The 19,878-nt window shown below is 41.4% G+C and overlaps 1 protein-coding gene across 7 annotated transcripts in view; it reads right to left on the bottom strand.

Moving 5' to 3' along the window:
* LOC123749104 (tudor domain-containing protein 1) overlaps positions 1-19,878 on the bottom strand; it is a 141,160-nt gene that overhangs the window by 104,135 nt on the left and 17,147 nt on the right. For all 7 annotated transcript variants that reach the window (XM_045731216.2, XM_045731213.2, XM_045731218.2 and 4 more), the window contains one exon: positions 7,878-7,950. In XM_045731216.2, coding sequence (XP_045587172.2) covers positions 7,878-7,950 — 73 coding nt within the window. The remainder of the gene's footprint in view (positions 1-7,877; positions 7,951-19,878) is intronic.

Genomic DNA, 19,878 nt, shown 5'->3' with positions numbered 1-19,878 from the left:
CAATACCCATTGTTTCGTGTTCTGTCTTGTGTTTAGGAATTTAATACCCTATTAATACCACCTCACCCCATCCACCTCACTCAAATGTAGATATAAACAAATCGAAGATGTGTAAGTTCTATTCAGTTGTGTATGTGTAAGGTAAAGTCTTTGAAAATGTAATAAGTTTTACGAAACGCGCTCAAGTGTCGCGTCAGACTAGAAATAAAAATGAATTTTGGAGAATTGATTTTTGAATTACCACCAACAGTGAAAAGAAACGTACGAAAGATCGAGAAAATTCGTGTTAGAATTATTAATCTTACTTTTTCGGTCATATTTAATAATAAATATATATGTATATAGATAGATAGATAGATAGATATATATATATATATATATATATATATATATATATATATATATATATATATATATATATATATATATATATATATATATATATATATATATATATATATATATATATATATATATATATATATATATATATATATATATATATATATATATATATATATATATATATATATATATATATATATATATATATATATATATATATATATATATATATATATATATATATATATATATATATATATATATATATATATATATATATATATATATATATATATATATATATATATATATATATATATATATATATATGTCGTACCTAGTAGCCAGAACGCACTTCTTTGCCTACTATGATGATAAACTAATGATGATAAATGCATATAGTCCACCGCCAAGCAGCACATGGTCAAAGGAGGAGCTAGATAGTAAACGTGAAGGTCTTATAAAAATAATGAGAGAGATTATAGCGAGAGCGGATAACGATAGATCACGACTGTTGATAGTCGGTGACTTCAACTTGAAATCCATAGACTGGGAAGCATATGAAGCTAAAACAGAAGATTTTTGGACCTGTAAGTTTGTAGACCTCATCCTGGAAACATTCTTGTATCAACATGTTAAACAAGCTACGAGGATGAGGGAAGGGGACGTTCCCTCCATGCTAGATTTGATATTTACCAGGAAGGAGGAAGAGATATTTGACATTCAGTACCTTCCTCCCTTGGGTAAAAGTGACCATGTCTTTTTGGGAATAAAGTATGCAATGCGTTATAAGCTGGAAGAAAATAAGGAGGTTGAAGCAGTTGAAAAACCAGACTTCAGGAGAGGACATTATGGTGACCTTAGAAATTTTTTTAGTGAGTATAATTGGACAGACTTGATGCTAGGCAAGGAAGTGAATGAGATGTATGGCAAGTTTTGTGAAATATATGATAAAGGCACAAAAAAATTTATACCAAAACAGAGATGCAGAACTAGGAAACAGGATTGGTTCAATAGAAATTGCGAGAGGGCTAGAGACCGAAAGACACAAAAATGGAATCAATACAGGAAGAGGCCGAACCCCCAAACATACCAGCGATACAAAGATGCGAGAAACAACTACACGGCAGTGAGGAGAGAGGCAGAAAGAAATTTTGAAAAAGGGATTGCGGACAAATGTAAAACAGAACCAGGTCTATTCTATAAATTCATAAACAACAAATTGCAGGTAAAGGATAATATTCAGAGGTTGAAAATGGGAAATAGATTCACGGAAGATGAAAAGGAAATGTGTGAAACACTAAACGAAAAGTTCCAAAGTGTGTTTGTACAAAATGAAATCTTTAGGGAACCAGATACAATAAGAATTCCAGAGAACAACATAGAACACATAGAGGTGTCTAGAGACGAAGTGGAAAAAATGCTCAAGGAGCTCGGTAAGAACAAAGCAGCTGGCCCAGATGGCGTTTCACCATGGGTTCTGAGAGAATGTGCATCTGAGCTCAGCATTCCACTTCACCTGATCTTTCAGGCATCCCTGTGTACAGGAATCGTAGCAGACGGGTGGAAACAGGCTAACATAGTTCCAATCTACAAAAGTGGCAGCAGGGAAGACCCCCTCAATTATAGACCTGTATCATTGACAAGTGTAATAGTGAAAGTATTGGAAAAACTAATCAAAACTAAATGGGTAGAACACCTAGAGAGAAATGATATAATATCAGACAGACAGTATGGTTTTCGATCTGGAAGATCCTGTGTATCGAATTTACTCAGTTTCTATGATCGAGCCACAGAGATATTACAGGAAAGAGATGGTTGGGTTGACTGCATCTATCTGGACCTAAAAAAGGCTTTCGACAGAGTTCCACATAAGAGGTTATTCTGGAAACTGGAAAATATTGGAGGGGTGACAGGTAAGCTTCTATCATGGATGAAAAATTTTCTGACTGATAGAAAAATGAGGGCAGTAATCAGAGGCAATGTATCAGAATGGAGAAATGTCACAAGTGGAGTACCACAGGGTTCAGTTCTTGCACCAGTGATGTTTATTGTGTACATAAATGATCTACCAGTTGGTATACAGAATTATATGAACATGTTTGCTGATGATGCTAAGATAATAGGAAGGATAAGAAATTTAGATGACTGTCATGCCCTTCAAAAAGACCTGGACAAAATAAGTATATGGAGCACCACTTGGCAAATGGAATTTAATGTTAATAAATGTCATGTTATGGAATGTGGAATAGGAGAACATAGACCCCACACAACCTATATATTATGTGAGAAATCTTTAAAGAATTCTGATAAAGAAAGAGATCTAGGAGTGGTTCTAGATAGAAAACTATCACCTGAGGACCACATAAAGAATATTGTGCAAGGAGCCTATGCTATGCTTTCTAACTTCAGAATTGCATTTAAATACATGGATGGCGATATACTAAAGAAATTGTTCATGACTTTTGTTAGGCCAAAGCTAGAATATGCAGCTGTTGTGTGGTGCCCATATCTTAAGAAGCACATCAAAAAACTGGAAAAGGTGCAAAGACATGCTACTAAGTGGCTCCCAGAACTGAAGGGCAAGAGCTACGAGGAGAGGTTAGAAGCATTAAATATGCCAAAACTAGAAGACAGAAGAAAAAGAGGTGATATGATCACTACATACAAAATAGTAACAGGAATTGATAAAATCGACAGGGAAGACTTCCTGAGACCTGGAATTTCAAGAACAAGAGGTCATAGATTTAAACTAGCTAAACACAGATGCCAAAGAAATATAAGAAAATTCACCTTCGCAAATAGAGTGGTAGACGGTTGGAACAAGTTAAGTGAGAAGGTGGTGGAGGCCAAGACCGTCAGTAGTTTCAAAGCGTTATATGACAAAGAGTGCTGGGAAGACGGGACACCACGAGCGTAGCTCTCATCCTGTAACTACACTTAGGTAATTACACTTAGGTAATTACTATGCAAGGCCCGATTTGCCTAATAAGCCAAGTTTTCCTGAATTAATATATTTTCTCTAATTTTTTTCTTATAAAAAAATAAAGCTACCCATTTCATTATGTATGAGGTCAATTTTTTTTTTTATTGGAGTTAAAATTAACGTAGATATATGACCGAATCTAACCAACCCTACCTAACCTAACCTAACCTATCATTATAGGTTAGGTTAGGTTAGGTAGCCGAAAAAGTTAGGTTAGGTTAGGTAGTCGAAAAACAATTAATTCATGAAAACTTGGCTTATTAGGCAAATTGGGCCTGGCATAGTAGGCCAAGAAGTGCATTCTGGCTACTAGGTACGACATATATATATATATATATATATATATATATATATATATATATATATATATATATATATATATATATATATATATATATATATATATATATATATGGCCCTTTATTTATTTATTTATATATATATATATATATATATATATATATATATATATATATATATATATATATATATATATATATATATATATATATATATATATATATATATATATATATATATATATATATATATATATATATATATATATATATATATATATATATATAAATAAATAAATAAAGGGCCACATTCAAAATATAACTAAAAAAAAGTTTCTAAAACAGTTGGCATTCTTTCTAAAATCAGATATGTACCTCGGGCAGGTACATATCTGATATTACAGATACATATACAGTAATACGCTCTATTGCTCTCTCTTCTATCCTTATTCTCAATTATGGTATTTGTGCTTGGGTTTCTACTACCCAAAATCATCTACGTCCTCTAATTACTCAACACGAATCGGCTATTAGAACAATAACAAACTCTGGCCCTAGATAGCACTCAGCACCCTTACATAAATCCTTGAATATGTTAGATAGTAAGTCACTGCACATCTTCTCAAGTGTACTCTATATATATAAAACTCTGAACTGTAATACCAATCCTGACCTTAAATGCTTCCTAGAAGGTTGTAACAGAACTCATGTGCACCACACTAGAACAAATATCTATTTGATATTCCAAGAGTGCGCCTTAATCAATCTAGAAATGCTCTGCAAATCAAGGCACCTAAAATGTGGAATTACTTTCCCAATCATGTCAAAGACAGTACCTCTCTCAACCAGTTTAAGAGAAATACTAAGTACTACCTAATTAACCTACCTTGCCTCCTAAATGTCAACCTATGTCTTGCTATTTTCAAACAATACTGATTACTGACCAACTTGTATAACTGCTGATATCTTCCAGGTATAAACTTGAACAAAAACATGTATAAAAAAAATTACAGTGTTTATTTAGTTAAAATTACTTCTATTGATCTGTTGCAATTTCTGCTGTTCCATCCAACATGTATTTTCATTTTTTGTCGTTTTCATTTTTTCAGTACAATTCATTCTTTTGATCTCAATCTTTGTCAACCAGTGTCTTTTTTTTTTTTTTTTAAGAGCGCTGTTTGTTGACATAATTGTGTTTGTGCTGCTTTTTCATCTATGTTTTCATTTCTTGTTTTCATTCTACTCATTATGCTCAATTAGTATTAAGCTTGTCATTTAAGTTTATCATGCCCGAAACGCTTTGCGTAATAGTGGCTTTAGGCATTGTATGTACTAGCTCTACCTATAAGTCAACCAATCTTTGTAAAAATTTATTGTATGTATGTACCTTACCTAAATAAAAATTATTATTATTATTATTAAGTCTTATTTTTTAAGTGCTTTCCACATCTTGCCTGAAACATTCTGAATACTAGTGACTTTAGGCATATTATATACTAGCTCTATCTAGAAATCCAACATGCTTTTTGAAACTCATTTTATATGTACTTTTACCTGAATAAACTATTATTATTATTATTATTATTATTATTATTATTATTATTATATTGGGAGTGGGTAGTACAAGATATAGTGAGTGTTTGAAACAAGTAGGAACAAAGCAGTTGGCCCAGATGGAATTTCACCATGGGTACTGAGAGAATGCACACCTGAATTCAGCATTCCACTTCAACTGATTTTTCAGGCATCCCTGTGTACAGGAGTCCTGGCAGATATATGGAAAAAGGTTAGCATAGTTAAAATCTACAGAAATCCTTCTTTCTCATTGGAGTTTTGGCACATTTTCTGCTCTTCCCAGACACTTGAGTGGCATGAGTTGTGGTCGGTGTTTCAGTAGTTTTTAGCTAGCTTGCTTTTTGAGGTGCTCGATGTCACTCATTTTGCATTGGCCCTACCTGCCATGTGGGCAACTGGGTGCTCCATGTCAACTTGCCTCTTCTTTCCATTTTGCAGGGCATAGTGGTCACAGGGCATTCCACTGGCTGGCTGTTGTTTTGCACAACTGGTATGTTCAAGAGCTAATTTTGCAGCTGGCTGCATAGTGGTCTGAAATCATTGGCTTCAGTACCAAAGGTGGTGGCTCTTCTTCCTGTGGTACTCATAACAGAAGAATTGCCTACATTTTTGCCCCCTTTTACAGGGTGCGGTGGCAGATTTCTTTAATGCTAGTTTAGCATGTTGACAGGTTGTGGTTTTCTAAAGTTCAGGAATTGGCCTAGTCTCTTCCCCTTTTATTCACCTTATCCATTTATCCTCCATTGTTCTCAAGGTGCTAACAGCAGGTGCCTCTGCTTTTCAACCATTGAGGTAGGTATTGTTTGTAGTAGGGTTCTGTTCTCACTACACATTAGCAGCCTTCACGTATCTGAGCCTTGCATCCTCCTGGTTGGGGGTAGGGGAACTTGAGATACTGAAGTTTCCGGCTTTAGTGCAGCCTTTGACCTCGGTCTCCCTTCACACAAGACGTCCTAGGTTTTCCCAGAAGATGGCTGCTTGTAGACACACTTCATGCCAACCTTTCTTGCAGTTTGCCCCTTTGAGAGTACAATGGGATACAGCCAAGCTCTTTCTTCTATGCCAGGACTCACGATACCTAGGTGTTTTCACGTGGTGTCACAGAGCCTGCAGTGAGGCTGGTCTTCAATTCACCCACTCGTGCTGTGCAAGGAGTCTATGCTATGTTTTAAAAGTGAATCACTTTAAATACATGGAGGATAAAATACTAAAGAAATTTTTAATGACATTTGTAAGACAAAAATTGAAACAGTCACTGAAAGTTGCACAACAGGTCAATTTTTGCAGCAGTCAAAAAAGCTAACCAAACCCTTGGAATAATCAAGCATACCTTTGACTTTAAGGAAAAGAAGTGATTTAACTGTATAAATCTCTGGTGCACCCCAATTTGGATTACTGAATCCTGGCATGAAGACCTCACTTTCAGGACATAGATTCTCTGGAGAAAGTACAACACTGGGTAACAAAAGTCATTCCAGTCATAACACTGGTATCCAGAACACTTGAGGGCCACAGGGACTAACAACATTACAAACCAGGCATAATAGGGCAGATCTCATTGAAACTTTTAAAATACTGAACAATTTGGAGGATGTTGATACTGAGAATTTCTTCAGGTCAGATGTAACACAAACAAGGAGCAATGGTTTCAAGCTCAACAAACTTTAATGTAGAACTTTACCCACGGTGTTATAAACCCATGGAACTGCCTACCTGATAAAGCCACAAATGCCAACTCTTGGTAGGTTTTAAAATCCACCTGGAGAGGATCATCAAGGCAAATGGAGGAACCTTCATCAAGGTTCGGCTTCCTGTCCTCGTCGAGGCCACTAGTGTTAGTGGCCCTTGGGTAAATCAGGTTTAGCATTGCAGAAACATTTACTATTGGAGTGACTGATTCATTTATAATTTTGTAATCAATGTATTCTATAATTCATTTTCAATTTTACTGACTGTATCATCTGAATGCTTAAGTGTATAAACACTTCAGTATTCAGATGACAGTAATAAATCAGAAGCACATCAATAAATTGGGTACAAAGACATGCTGCTAAATGGCTTCAGGAGCTGAAACACAAGGGCTATGAGGAGAGGCTAGAGGCGTTAAATATGCCAATGCTAAAAGACTGAAGGAAAAGAGAGAGAGAGAGAGATAAGACCACTATGTACAAATAGTAACAGGAAATGACAAAAAATAAACATGGATTTTTTTTATTTGAAACTGAATTATTTAAGGTAAGGAAATAAGGTGCCAAAAATATAAGTGTTATTTTTTGTACAGCGGTTGACAGTTGGAACAAAGTGAGAAGGTAGTGGATGCTTAACTATCAGTAGTTTTAAACCGTCATTTGACAAAGAATACTGTGAAAATGGGGCACCATGTGCACATCCCTCATCCTGCATCTACACTTAGGTAATTACACACACAACCCATTGTACCTTCATTTGTGTCCACGTGCAGATTTTGGTAATTAAATAATACCTTCATACAATGCCACTTACGTGCAATAGCGTTCCGATTCACGGATTCTCATAACTTTGACTACACTTAAAACTGCGAAGTACTTGAGGTTCAAAGATCATAAATGCAGATAAATAAGATAGGCAAATTTGATTTGAGTGCTTGAGGTACTGAATACATGTATGGTATACAAAACTACACTCCTACTTACACTACTCATTGTGCAGGGAACATTGCGGACATAAACACCACAAGGCTCACGGACCATTTCCTTACACCTTGCCCTAAAAGAAAAGATATAAATATATATATTAATTATCAACCTGTTAAACTGCTGTACAAGTTTAAAGTGAATAAATAATGATTATTAATTTCTTGTGTGTAAATATGCCTTCTCAATATTGACATTTGTTTTCTAATGGGTTAAAAAAGAATAACAGATTAAAACCAAGTTGTGGAACTTTGACAAGTTTGCGAGATGAAAACAATTTCTTCAATAAGATTTCTTTACACGAGTTTGCACATGTGAAGTGAACCCCACATTACTGATATTAAAAGTTCCCATTAAGCACGTTCATAATATTAAAACAATCATATTAAAACCACAGGCTGCTACACCCCTCGGCCAGAACACAAGAACACTTTTCTGGCCACTATGCTTCCCTGGCCATCAGGTGTGTGTACTTCTCTGGTCACCAAGTCACCTAATGTAACTCACCACGATACCTTAATAGAATTCCAAATAAGATCCCATTATATTGGGTTTAATTTTTATATTTAGTGTTCAGTATCTTCATCACATAACAGGCCAAGATTAAAACCACGCAATTAATCTGAAGTAGTAAAACATGGGGGGGAACAGGAATATGCCAGATGCAGGATACATGAGAAAAATAAGGTTTTAAGTGCTTACCACAACAAAGGTTGTGGTAAGTTGTCATTGATGGTGCACAGCTCAACCAGGGTTGCTGTAGGCCTATCATAAAGTTTAAAACTCCCACACATACACAGGGATCACATCTGCTTCCTCAGGCCTCCAGTAGCCATCCCCCCATTTTGAAAAAAAAAATTATTCTGAGTTCCTTGCTTCACTTCTAGGGCAATAGTAGGAAGATGAGGACCATGTCTAGCACATCACCATCCAGTGTCTGAACATGGAGGGCAGCCATACCAGAAGCCATTGAACTTTTAGCAACAGAAAATGAGTGATTACTATGTATATATATATTTACAAGCAATCTGTGTGCTATGTACAATTATACTATTTTAGGCTTATAAATATACATGCATATCAGTATGAATAAATATACAGTGGGCATATATTTATACACATACTGTATATTTTTACACACACATATCTTCAAAGTTATACACAATGAACACCACCACTGACATCAATACAACTTACTAAAATGAAAAAAAAGTGAATGAAATGAGACACAATGAAAACAAATAGACAAAAGTTATTCCTGTGCAGCACCTCACCTCATTTCTACCTAAAAAAATGCAACTTCTCCAGGACACTTCAGTTCAACCACAAGAGGCAGAGATGATCGACTTGGAGTGTTGTGCTTCCTGGAGGCTTATTAACAATGGCAAATTAAAAAATAAAAATAAAATGAACAATTCCTTTGTGCACATGACAGGAGCGCCGCCCGCAACAGGGGCGTCGCCCGCAACAGGGGCGCCGCCCACAACAGGAGCGCCGCCCGCAACAGGGGCGCCGCCCGCAACAGGGGCGCCGCCCGCAACAGGAGCGCCGCCCGCAACAGGGGCGCCGCCCACAACAGGGGCGCCGCCCACAACAGGAGCGCCGCCCGCAACAGGGGCGCCGCCCGCAACAGGGGCGTCGCCCGCAACAGGGGCGCCGCCCACAACAGGAGCGCCGCCCGCAACAGGAGCGCCGCCCGCAACAGGGGCGTCGCCCGCAACAGGGGCGCCGCCCACAACAGGAGCGCCGCCCACAACAGGAGCGCTGCCCGCAACAGGGGCGCCGCCCGCAACAGGGGCGCCGCCCACAACAGGAGCGCCGCCCGCAACAGGGGCGCCGCCCACAACAGGAGCGCCGCCCACAACAGGAGCGCCACCCACAACAAGAGCGCCACCCACAACAGGAATGCCGCCCACAACAGGAGCGCCGCCCACAACAGGGGCGCCGCCCACAACAGGAGCGCCGCCCACAACAGGAGCGCCGCCCACAACAGGAGCGCCGCCCACAACAGGAGCGCCGCCCACAACAGGAGCGCCGCCCACAACAGGAGCGCCGCCCACAACAGGAGCGCCACCCACAACAAGAGCGCCACCCACAACAGGAATGCCGCCCACAACAGGAGCGCCACCCACAACAGGAGCGCCACCCACAACAGGAACGTCGCCCACAACAGGAGCGCCGCCCACAACAGGAGCGCCGCCCACAACAGGAGCGCCGCCCACAACAGGAGCGCCACCCACAACAGGAGCGCTGCCCACAACAGGAGCGCCGCCCACAACAGGAGCGCCGCCCACAACAGGAGCGCCACCCACAACAGGGGCGCCGCCCACAACAGGGGCGCCGCCCACAACAGGGGCGCCGCCCACAACAGAGGCGCCGCCCACAACAGGAGCGCCGCCCACAACAGAAGCGCAGCCCACAACAGGGGCGCCGCCCACAACAGGAGCGCCACCCACAACAGGAGCGCCGCCCACAACAGGAGCGCCACCCACAACAGGAGTCACCCACAACAGGAGTCACCCACAACGATAGATCACGACTGTTGATAGTCGGTGACTTCAACTTGAAATCCATAGACTGGGAAGCATATGAAGCTAAAACAGAAGATTTTTGGACCTGTAAATTTGTAGACCTCATCCTGGAAACATTCTTGTATCAACATGTTAAACAAGCTACGAGGATGAGGGAAGGGGACGTTCCCTCCATGCTAGATTTGATATTTACCAGGAAGGAGGAAGAGATATTTGACATTCAGTACCTTCCTCCCTTGGGTAAAAGTGACCATGTCTTTTTGGGAATAAAGTATGCAATGCGTTATAAGCTGGAAGAAAATAAGGAGGTTGAAGCAGTTGAAAAACCAGACTTCAGGAGAGGACATTATGGTGACCTTAGAAATTTTTTTTAGTGAGTATAATTGGACAGACTTGATGCTAGGCAAGGAAGTGAATGAGATGTATGGCAAGTTTTGTGAAATATATGATAAAGGCACAAAAAAATTTATACCAAAACAGAGATGCAGAACTAGGAAACAGGATTGGTTCAATAGAAATTGCGGGAGGGCTAGAGACCGAAAGACACAAAAATGGAATCAATACAGGAAGAGGCCGAACCCCCAAACATACCAGCGATACAAAGATGCGAGAAACAACTACACGGCAGTGAGGAGAGAGGCAGAAAGAAATTTTGAAAAAGGGATTGCGGACAAATGTAAAACAGAACCAGGTCTATTCTATAAATTCATAAACAACAAATTGCAGGTAAAGGATAATATTCAGAGGTTGAAAATGGGAAATAGATTCACGGAAGATGAAAAGGAAATGTGTGAAACACTAAACGAAAAGTTCCAAAGTGTGTTTGTACAAAATGAAATCTTTAGGGAACCAGATACAATAAGAATTCCAGAGAACAACATAGAACACATAGAGGTGTCTAGAGACGAAGTGGAAAAAATGCTCAAGGAGCTCGGTAAGAACAAAGCAGCTGGCCCAGATGGCGTTTCACCATGGGTTCTGAGAGAATGTGCATCTGAGCTCAGCATTCCACTTCACCTGATCTTTCAGGCATCCCTGTGTACAGGAATCGTAGCAGACGGGTGGAAACAGGCTAACATAGTTCCAATCTACAAAAGTGGCAGCAGGGAAGACCCCCTCAATTATAGACCTGTATCATTGACAAGTGTAATAGTGAAAGTATTGGAAAAACTAATCAAAACTAAATGGGTAGAACACCTAGAGAGAAATGATATAATATCAGACAGACAGTATGGTTTTCGATCTGGAAGATCCTGTGTATCGAATTTACTCAGTTTCTATGATCGAGCCACAGAGATATTACAGGAAAGAGATGGTTGGGTTGACTGCATCTATCTGGACCTAAAAAAGGCTTTCGACAGAGTTCCACATAAGAGGTTGTTCTGGAAACTGGAAAATATTGGAGGGGTGACAGGTAAGCTTCTATCATGGATGAAAAATTTTCTGACTGATAGAAAAATGAGGGCAGTAATCAGAGGCAATGTATCAGAATGGAGAAATGTCACAAGTGGAGTACCACAGGGTTCAGTTCTTGCACCAGTGATGTTTATTGTGTACATAAATGATCTACCAGTTGGTATACAGAATTATATGAACATGTTTGCTGATGATGCTAAGATAATAGGAAGGATAAGAAATTTAGATGACTGTCATGCCCTTCAAGAAGACCTGGACAAAATAAGTATATGGAGCACCACTTGGCAAATGGAATTTAATGTTAATAAATGTCATGTTATGGAATGTGGAATAGGAGAACATAGACCCCACACAACCTATATATTATGTGAGAAATCTTTAAAGAATTCTGATAAAGAAAGAGATCTAGGAGTGGTTCTAGATAGAAAACTATCACCTGAGGACCACATAAAGAATATTGTGCAAGGAGCCTATGCTATGCTTTCTAACTTCAGAATTGCATTTAAATACATGGATGGCGATATACTAAAGAAATTGTTCATGACTTTTGTTAGGCCAAAGCTAGAATATGCAGCTGTTGTGTGGTGCCCATATCTTAAGAAGCACATCAACAAACTGGAAAAGGTGCAAAGACATGCTACTAAGTGGCTCCCAGAACTGAAGGGCAAGAGCTACGAGGAGAGGTTAGAAGCATTAAATATGCCAAAACTAGAAGACAGAAGAAAAAGAGGTGATATGATCACTACATACAAAATAGTAACAGGAATTGACAAAATCGACAGGGAAGACTTCCTGAGACCTGGAACTTCAAGAACAAGAGGTCATAGATTTAAACTAGCTAAACACAGATGCCGAAGAAATATAAGAAAATTCACCTTCGCAAATAGAGTGGTAGACGGTTGGAACAAGTTAAGTGAGAAGGTGGTGGAGGCCAAGACCGTCAGTAGTTTCAAAGCGTTATATGACAAAGAGTGCTGGGAAGACGGGACACCACGAGCGTAGCTCTCATCCTGTAACTACACTTAGGTAATTACACTTAGGTAATTACAACAGGAGTCACCCACAACAGGAGTCACCCACAACAGGAGTCACCCACAACAGGAGTCACCCACAACAGGTGCACAGTGTGGGGGAGGTTAACCCTGAAATGGCTCCAATTTCTTTAATCACCACAAGCAATTGTTTACGTTAGTTTTGTGAACTGTCGTTTATCAAGCATGTTATGATTTTAACACTATCACTCACTTTGGACACGTATCATGTCCATTTTTTTTTCTCCCGAGTCCTAACTTTGGACAGGACTCGCGTCCACTAGAAAAATATTTATATAAAATTAATTTTTTATCCGATCGACCTCGGGATAGTTTCAAATTAAGCACCTTTAGAATGCGCACAAGTTGATACCAAAATTAAAGATGATGATGAATCATCTGAAAATGATTCTTCAGAATCATTTCAGATGATTCACAAATTGGCGCTCGTTTCCGGGTAACTTTAGGCTTTCCTGCGGGGAGACACGCCAGGCTTTTGTACATTATATTCCAATACACCTGTAGGGAATTTAATTGCAAACACAATGATACCAAAACGAGCAATGTAGCACGAGAATTATGGTGAGAAAACTGAAACGAGTATACACATTTTACTGATTTTGTGCACTCACGGGTGCACTGTGCACAAGGGTAACTTTTCCGACTTTAGGCTTTGCTATGGGGAGTCTCGCAAAGCTTTTGGACATTATATGCATATACATCTGCAGGGATTTTAATTGCGAACACAATGATACCAAAATGAACATCGTAGCACGAGAATTAAGGTGAGAAAACTGAAACGAGTACAGTATAAACATTTAGGTGTTGCCGCACACTCGCCCGCACCATTGGCCCCATGATGTCAAAGTCTGCGGCACTCTCGTGGGGAGAGCGATACTGTTAAATAATAGGTTCATGTTCAATGGGCTTTCATCCCGTTAATGTGAACACATCATAACACATAATAAAAAGGGCCAACTTTATCAAAGGGCCTTTATCAAATCACGTCTAGTGCCCAGAGGTGTGGAATTTGGCATACCAGGAAAACTTTTGGTGCAGAATACAGCAGTGTAATCAAAAAAGTAGTTTGGGTAGCCATTCAGCTACCAATCCATGCTAAAATCACTGCCAAATTTTGTTATGAGATATTTGGACCCCAATTTGGAGACCACTTACTCATCACCAAAAGGTCTAAACGCAATGATCTTTTGCAACGATACATAACAAACACAATAATATGCAGTGATGCAATAGCAACTCTGTTGTATCCGTATGTCCAGAGGTGGCCCACTTGAAAGTTGGCCAAAAAAAAATTTTGTGCAAAACTAGCCAACTTTCAAGGCAAAATATCTCAATATGCATTATTCCCAATTTGGTTTTGAATGACACCATTGATATAGCAGATTTTTCTGTACAAGAGTAACTTTTATTTAGGTTGGGATCTGAATTCCTAGTTCAGCCAGAGGACTCTGAAAATGACATACCTTGGTGCGATAACAAAAAAATCAAATTATGATTCTCCATCTTCTTTGTGCACTGATCATGACTGCTAGCAAATTGATATCCACACAGATTGGAAAAATTTTAAGCTTCATTGCGTAGAACATTTTTGGGTGGGATTCAGAATTATTATTAAACAATCAGTGCTATTTTAGGTTCCTGTTCTATATTTATCTTTACATCTTTGTAGTATCGTGTCAGCAGGTCAAACATTGCTGTTTACTTATTTGTGTATTTACTTGCAATACATAAACAAATAAATAAAAAGCAATATTACTATTAATGTATTACAGATCTCACTTGAAATTAATGTATTCAGTTAGTTAAATAATTTGATTTGAATTCAGATACATCATGAATCGGGATTACATTGATTTACTGCCATGTGCTATTGCTAGTCATGAGCGTGGCTCTTCTGAATGTCACTTGACAACCTACACTCCCAACAAAGGCTTGAAGTATCTAAAACAGTATAGTGCAGAAGATCAAAAACTGATAGCAAAGTGAAGTGAAATTGGATGGAGAATCTCAAGTATGCCTCCATCATGAAGCTTTGCTGTTGACGAAATTTGAATTTCAGCAAAAAACTTGCTGCAATCCCTTCAAGAAGAAATGCCATGTAAAGCGAAAAGATTTGCAACCAATCACAGTAGCTACTGCAGAGAAAATGTCAGATATGCTGAAAGTCAGTATTAAGCCTGGCCAAAAGTTGTGCACATCATGCAGAAAGGAATTTGACAGTAAGCAGGTAAGAGAGTCCAGCTCTACTGAAACTGATGGCCCTGCTGATAATATGGAAATCTGTGAAAGTGTAAACCCAAGTTTATCAGTATTAGGCATCTCACCTATTAAATATCAACGAGTTAGTGCAAGGGATAAGCATGGTTATGCAAAGCATAAGATTAGCCAAGCAGAGGAAATAATTGCCGAGCAGAATGCTGCAATTGGAAATATTGATTGCCAAAACCTGTTGGTACCAAGCTCTAGCCAACAGTGCACAAATTGCCAAGACTTCAATAAACTCAGTGAAGAAATGAAGCTAAAATTCCATGTAGCAAAGCGCCAAGAAAAAATACAAACCCTAACCCTCGTGCCACAAAGCTGGTCTATCAATAAGAAATGGAGCAATTCAGTTTCAGAATACATGGTTCGCGAAGCTAGGAAGCTGAAGAACAGGGAATACTAGCAATTCCTAAGAAAATGCAGGGCAAGTCAGTTCCTGAGGAAGTGAAGGAAAGGGTAGCACAGTTTTTTGAGGGTGAAGCATTTAGTTGAATGTGTCTTGGAAAGAATGGAAAGAAAAAACCAGCGTTGAATGTAATGAAACGCCATTTTCTGGGTGAGACCCGGAGGCTTCCCGGAGTTATACCAGGCTGATATGCTAATGCCAGACTTTGGCATCAGTCATGTGTATGGAGTTCTTAGGGCCTACTGGGGACCACAGCCAGAACCTGGCCCACTCAGAGGCATGGGGAGCAATGGCCTATAGACACCCCCTTGTGGTTGGAAGCATTCTATGTCTGCCATCGACCGGGTCATACATCCAGGAAGGTAAGCATCCCAAAAGAAACCCCTATTCTGGTAAAAATTGCTACCAAAAGCCAAACTCGTGGATAGAACTCCCCAACAGAAAACAAGCAAACAAGTATGACGTCACACGTCACCGCGCAGCTCCCCCCTCCCCAGGAGGGGGAAGGGGGAGCCCCAGACCTCTCACACCGGCTATTCACCCATCAGTTCTGAGGCTGGATGTCAAAACACACGAAAAACTGTTGATCGGAGGGAGGGAGGGAGGGAAGGTTGCCTTGGAGCCTCCGGGTCTCACCCAGAAAATGGCGTTTCATTACATTCAACGCTGGTTTTCTGGGGGGGAGCCCCGTCAGCTCCCAGGAGCTAACTACCCACCGAGGAAGGTCAAAGGGACGGATCCGGGAGGCGAACACCACGCATCCCTCAACGGAAAGCAAGACAACTGGCTGCAACCACCAACCCAAGGTGGCACAGGAACGACACGAGACAACGAGAAGCCAGGCCCCTGTACAACTGCCAAAAAGCCCCGTGCCCGAAGTCAGCAAGGACACACCACCAAGACGGCAGCAAGAGCAGCGAAACCACGAACGCCACTGGCATGGGCAAAGAACACAGGCTGGCTACCTGCAATAACACGGCGGATGACCCAGGACACCTTCTCCCGCAAACAGGGAAGAATGGAACCGGATCAACCCAAAGAGCGCCCAGGACACAGAAGCCACGGCACACAAATAACAGCGGAGGGCTGCAACTGAACACAAAACACGACGCACTCCCGACCCGACCAACCAAGCACCCCCCGGAGCGCTGCAGCCTCACCCCCGTGCCAGGAAAGAAGGAGACGGCTGCAACTGAACAAACCAAATGCCATGATCGAAGGAGAGCAAGAAGCTCAGCGACCCGACCCCTGGAGGCAAACGCCAACAGGAAAAGAGCAGTCAAAACAAACTCGAACCGAAGGGGCCACCACCAACCGAGAAGAAAGAGCACGTTGTCCAGAGACCAGGACGACCCAAGCGGCGCAAGAACAGGCCAGAGGTGAAACAATGCATGAGACAGTTTACGAACAGCGCAAATGTAACACTAAGACCGAAAGTAAGTTGAAGCGGCTCCACCAGCGCCGCACAAAACGAGGCGACAGTATGCGGCAAGTCAATGGCCCCAACCCCCACCAGAAAAGCCAAGCCAACGCCAACAAACGCACCCACCTAAGAAGGGACAAAAGGAAAAGGAAGGACCGCCAAATTACCCCATACTGCCACCAAGAAAAGCACACAGGTGGGATACCAACTACGAAGCCACCCGACCACCTACCAAAGGTGAGACTCAAGTCAGAACCCAACCAGCCCCGTCAAGGTTCATCCAAGCCTAGGAAGAGGCGGAGCCACGGGAAGATCTCGGGCGTGACCACCGAGGAGGCAGAGCCGGAAACCCAAGCCGGCAAAGACGGAGATGGAATGTCTGTCGAACAGAAAACCTCCTAACGTGAGCGAGCTCGCCAGGAGATTGGAAACTATGGGCCTGATGCGAGACCCCAGAGAAGGAACACCCGAGACCCCGAAAAAGCCCACAGGCAGGGCAAGCCAGGAAAACAGGAACCCAAACCTGGCAACAGGAAGGCCAAAAGGCACAAACAAAACACCTCAACAGCGTGAAGGAGATGCACAAGGAAGGGAAGTGGTGGAAGCGGACCCCACACACAGCTGCAAGTGCAGACCTGACAGAGACCAGGAGATGTCAGGGAAGCGACAGAGAAGAGGCAGGATGAAAGAGCCAAAGCGCAACCTCAGGCACAAAACTACAGCAAAATGTCACCCACAACATCCTGACACAGTAACAAGTACCACATGTCACCGTGGCACACGTTACCAATGCACACGCGCACCAGCAACATGCACCACATGCAACAGGCAATATGCAACATGTAACATGCAACATGTAACATGCAACATGTAACATGCAACATGCAACCGGAAGGAATGTCTCGCGGCGAAAGTAGAGAATGGCGGAGTCTGACTCCAGACAGGGTCAAACTTAGATACGAAAGAGCCCAGCAGGCCCAGGAACCCGCACACTAGGCGACCGACAGTGGAGAGGCGGGACCAAGAGCCAAAACCAACCCCAACAAGCACAACTAGGGGAGAACAGAGAATCCAATATTCCATCAATGTTTGTATCTCACCTTATAAGAATGTACATTACCTGAATAAACATCTAAACCTCAATTTGAATGTACATGGAAAAGCAAAGCCATGTACAGCAAGACTGGCAAGGAATGAGTGACCCAGAAAGCATGGGACCAAACAACTCAAACAAGGAAGGTCCCAGGAAGAAGCACGGAAGGGCCGAACAAAACGCCACAAGCATACTCCAACATGCAACCGCAGCATCAAAGCCGCAGCAAAACGTCACCACATAACACCCTTGACAACAACATGTACCACACAACAGGCACCACCACTTACGCACCGAGGAACATAGTGGAGGTGAGGCCCCGAACACTAGCACGAAACCTGCTTGATACCTGCTTGATGGAGTTCTGGTAGTTATTCTACTCCCCAAGCCCGCATGGGTGGACATGCATAGGAGAGGGACTGGATGGACGCAATCAGGAGCCGTCCCATACGGGGCGAGAGGCCTCCTGCAGTCACCTGCGGGCTGACGTCCGAATCGGGAGGTTAGGAACAAGAGCTGCCACGTATGGGCTAATAGGCCTGCTGCAGGCACCCCTGTTAGTAAGTTCCATGTACTCATGTACATATGTACTCCAATTCGTACCCTAAAAACGAACCAGCGCCTGGACAAAGGAGATGCCAGACTGCATAAACTCACCTGCAGAACAGTGGCACAGAAGTTTAGTTAGCTTAGTTCATTTATTATGCACCCCATACTCATCTTGTGGGCGGTAGTGGAAAGAGTTACAGAGCACATAATGGGCTCAGGGACTGAACCCCACAATTCATTTAGCTAAGCAAGTTACAATCTTGAGCTAGTTACAAAATTCAGTATGGGTATAAGTCGTTATATCAACAATGGGTTCGAGATCGACCACAAGTACAGTTTCTAAATTAAGCAACTGACATATGTGGAGAGCTAGTGTCACAATTGATATGTTTGTCCTGCATACCGCCCCCCATCCAGTGGGCAGCGGTGGATAGGTTACAATCACTCAGTTACTACCTACAGTTAGCAAACTGGGGATATTTGGCTAGAATTTCTGGTAGCAGATCATTTTGAATGAAATATTTACACATCACTGGAACATTGGTTATAGAATTGTCTCTAAATTCACGTATCTTTTCGCACTCCATCACATAGTGACGGAGGGTGTGCGAATAATTTTGTTGACACAGTTTACATTTGGTCAGGTCTACATCAGCAGATAATGAGAATTCCCAGAGATACTTGTAACCGAGTCTAAGCCGAGCAGTAGTAACATCTAGAAGTCTGCTGATTTTATTGGATGATCCATAGATGTGTGACTCCTCTTGCATGATAGTACGATGATAGATGGAATTACTGGTGTCAATTTCACTTTGCCTCAGATCTACAAGATCTTGTTGAAGTTCTCGGTGTACTGCTGCTCTCAGATTGCTCATTGACAATCCAAGGTTACACTCAACAGCTCCTTTAAAAGCAGATTCTTTGGCTAACTTATCAGCTCTATCATGCATTCGGAGGCCAACATGAGATGGAGACCACATGAAATGGACTCTGTTACCATCCTTAATAATTTTGTTGTATTTGTGTCTAGCTTCGGACACGAGCATGTTACAGTTATGTCTTAAAGAGTTGAGAGCATTTAAGGATGATAAGGAGTCACTTACAATTAATGTATCAAGTTTGGAGACTTGTACACATTTCAGTGCAAGGATCAAGGCAAAAACCATCCTGAACCTTCAAGAACACAGAAGCAAGCACAAACGACGAAGGCACCAAAAAACACAGTCGCACCCAAGACCTAAAGTAATGTAGAACCCCAAGAAGAGGGGA

This window comes from Procambarus clarkii, chromosome 31 (assembly GCF_040958095.1).
Source record: "Procambarus clarkii isolate CNS0578487 chromosome 31, FALCON_Pclarkii_2.0, whole genome shotgun sequence".
Classification (NCBI taxonomy): Eukaryota; Metazoa; Arthropoda; class Malacostraca; order Decapoda; family Cambaridae; genus Procambarus; species Procambarus clarkii.
The sequence above is the reverse complement of the archived record's forward strand: the minus strand, read 5'-3'. Positions and strand labels throughout refer to the sequence as shown.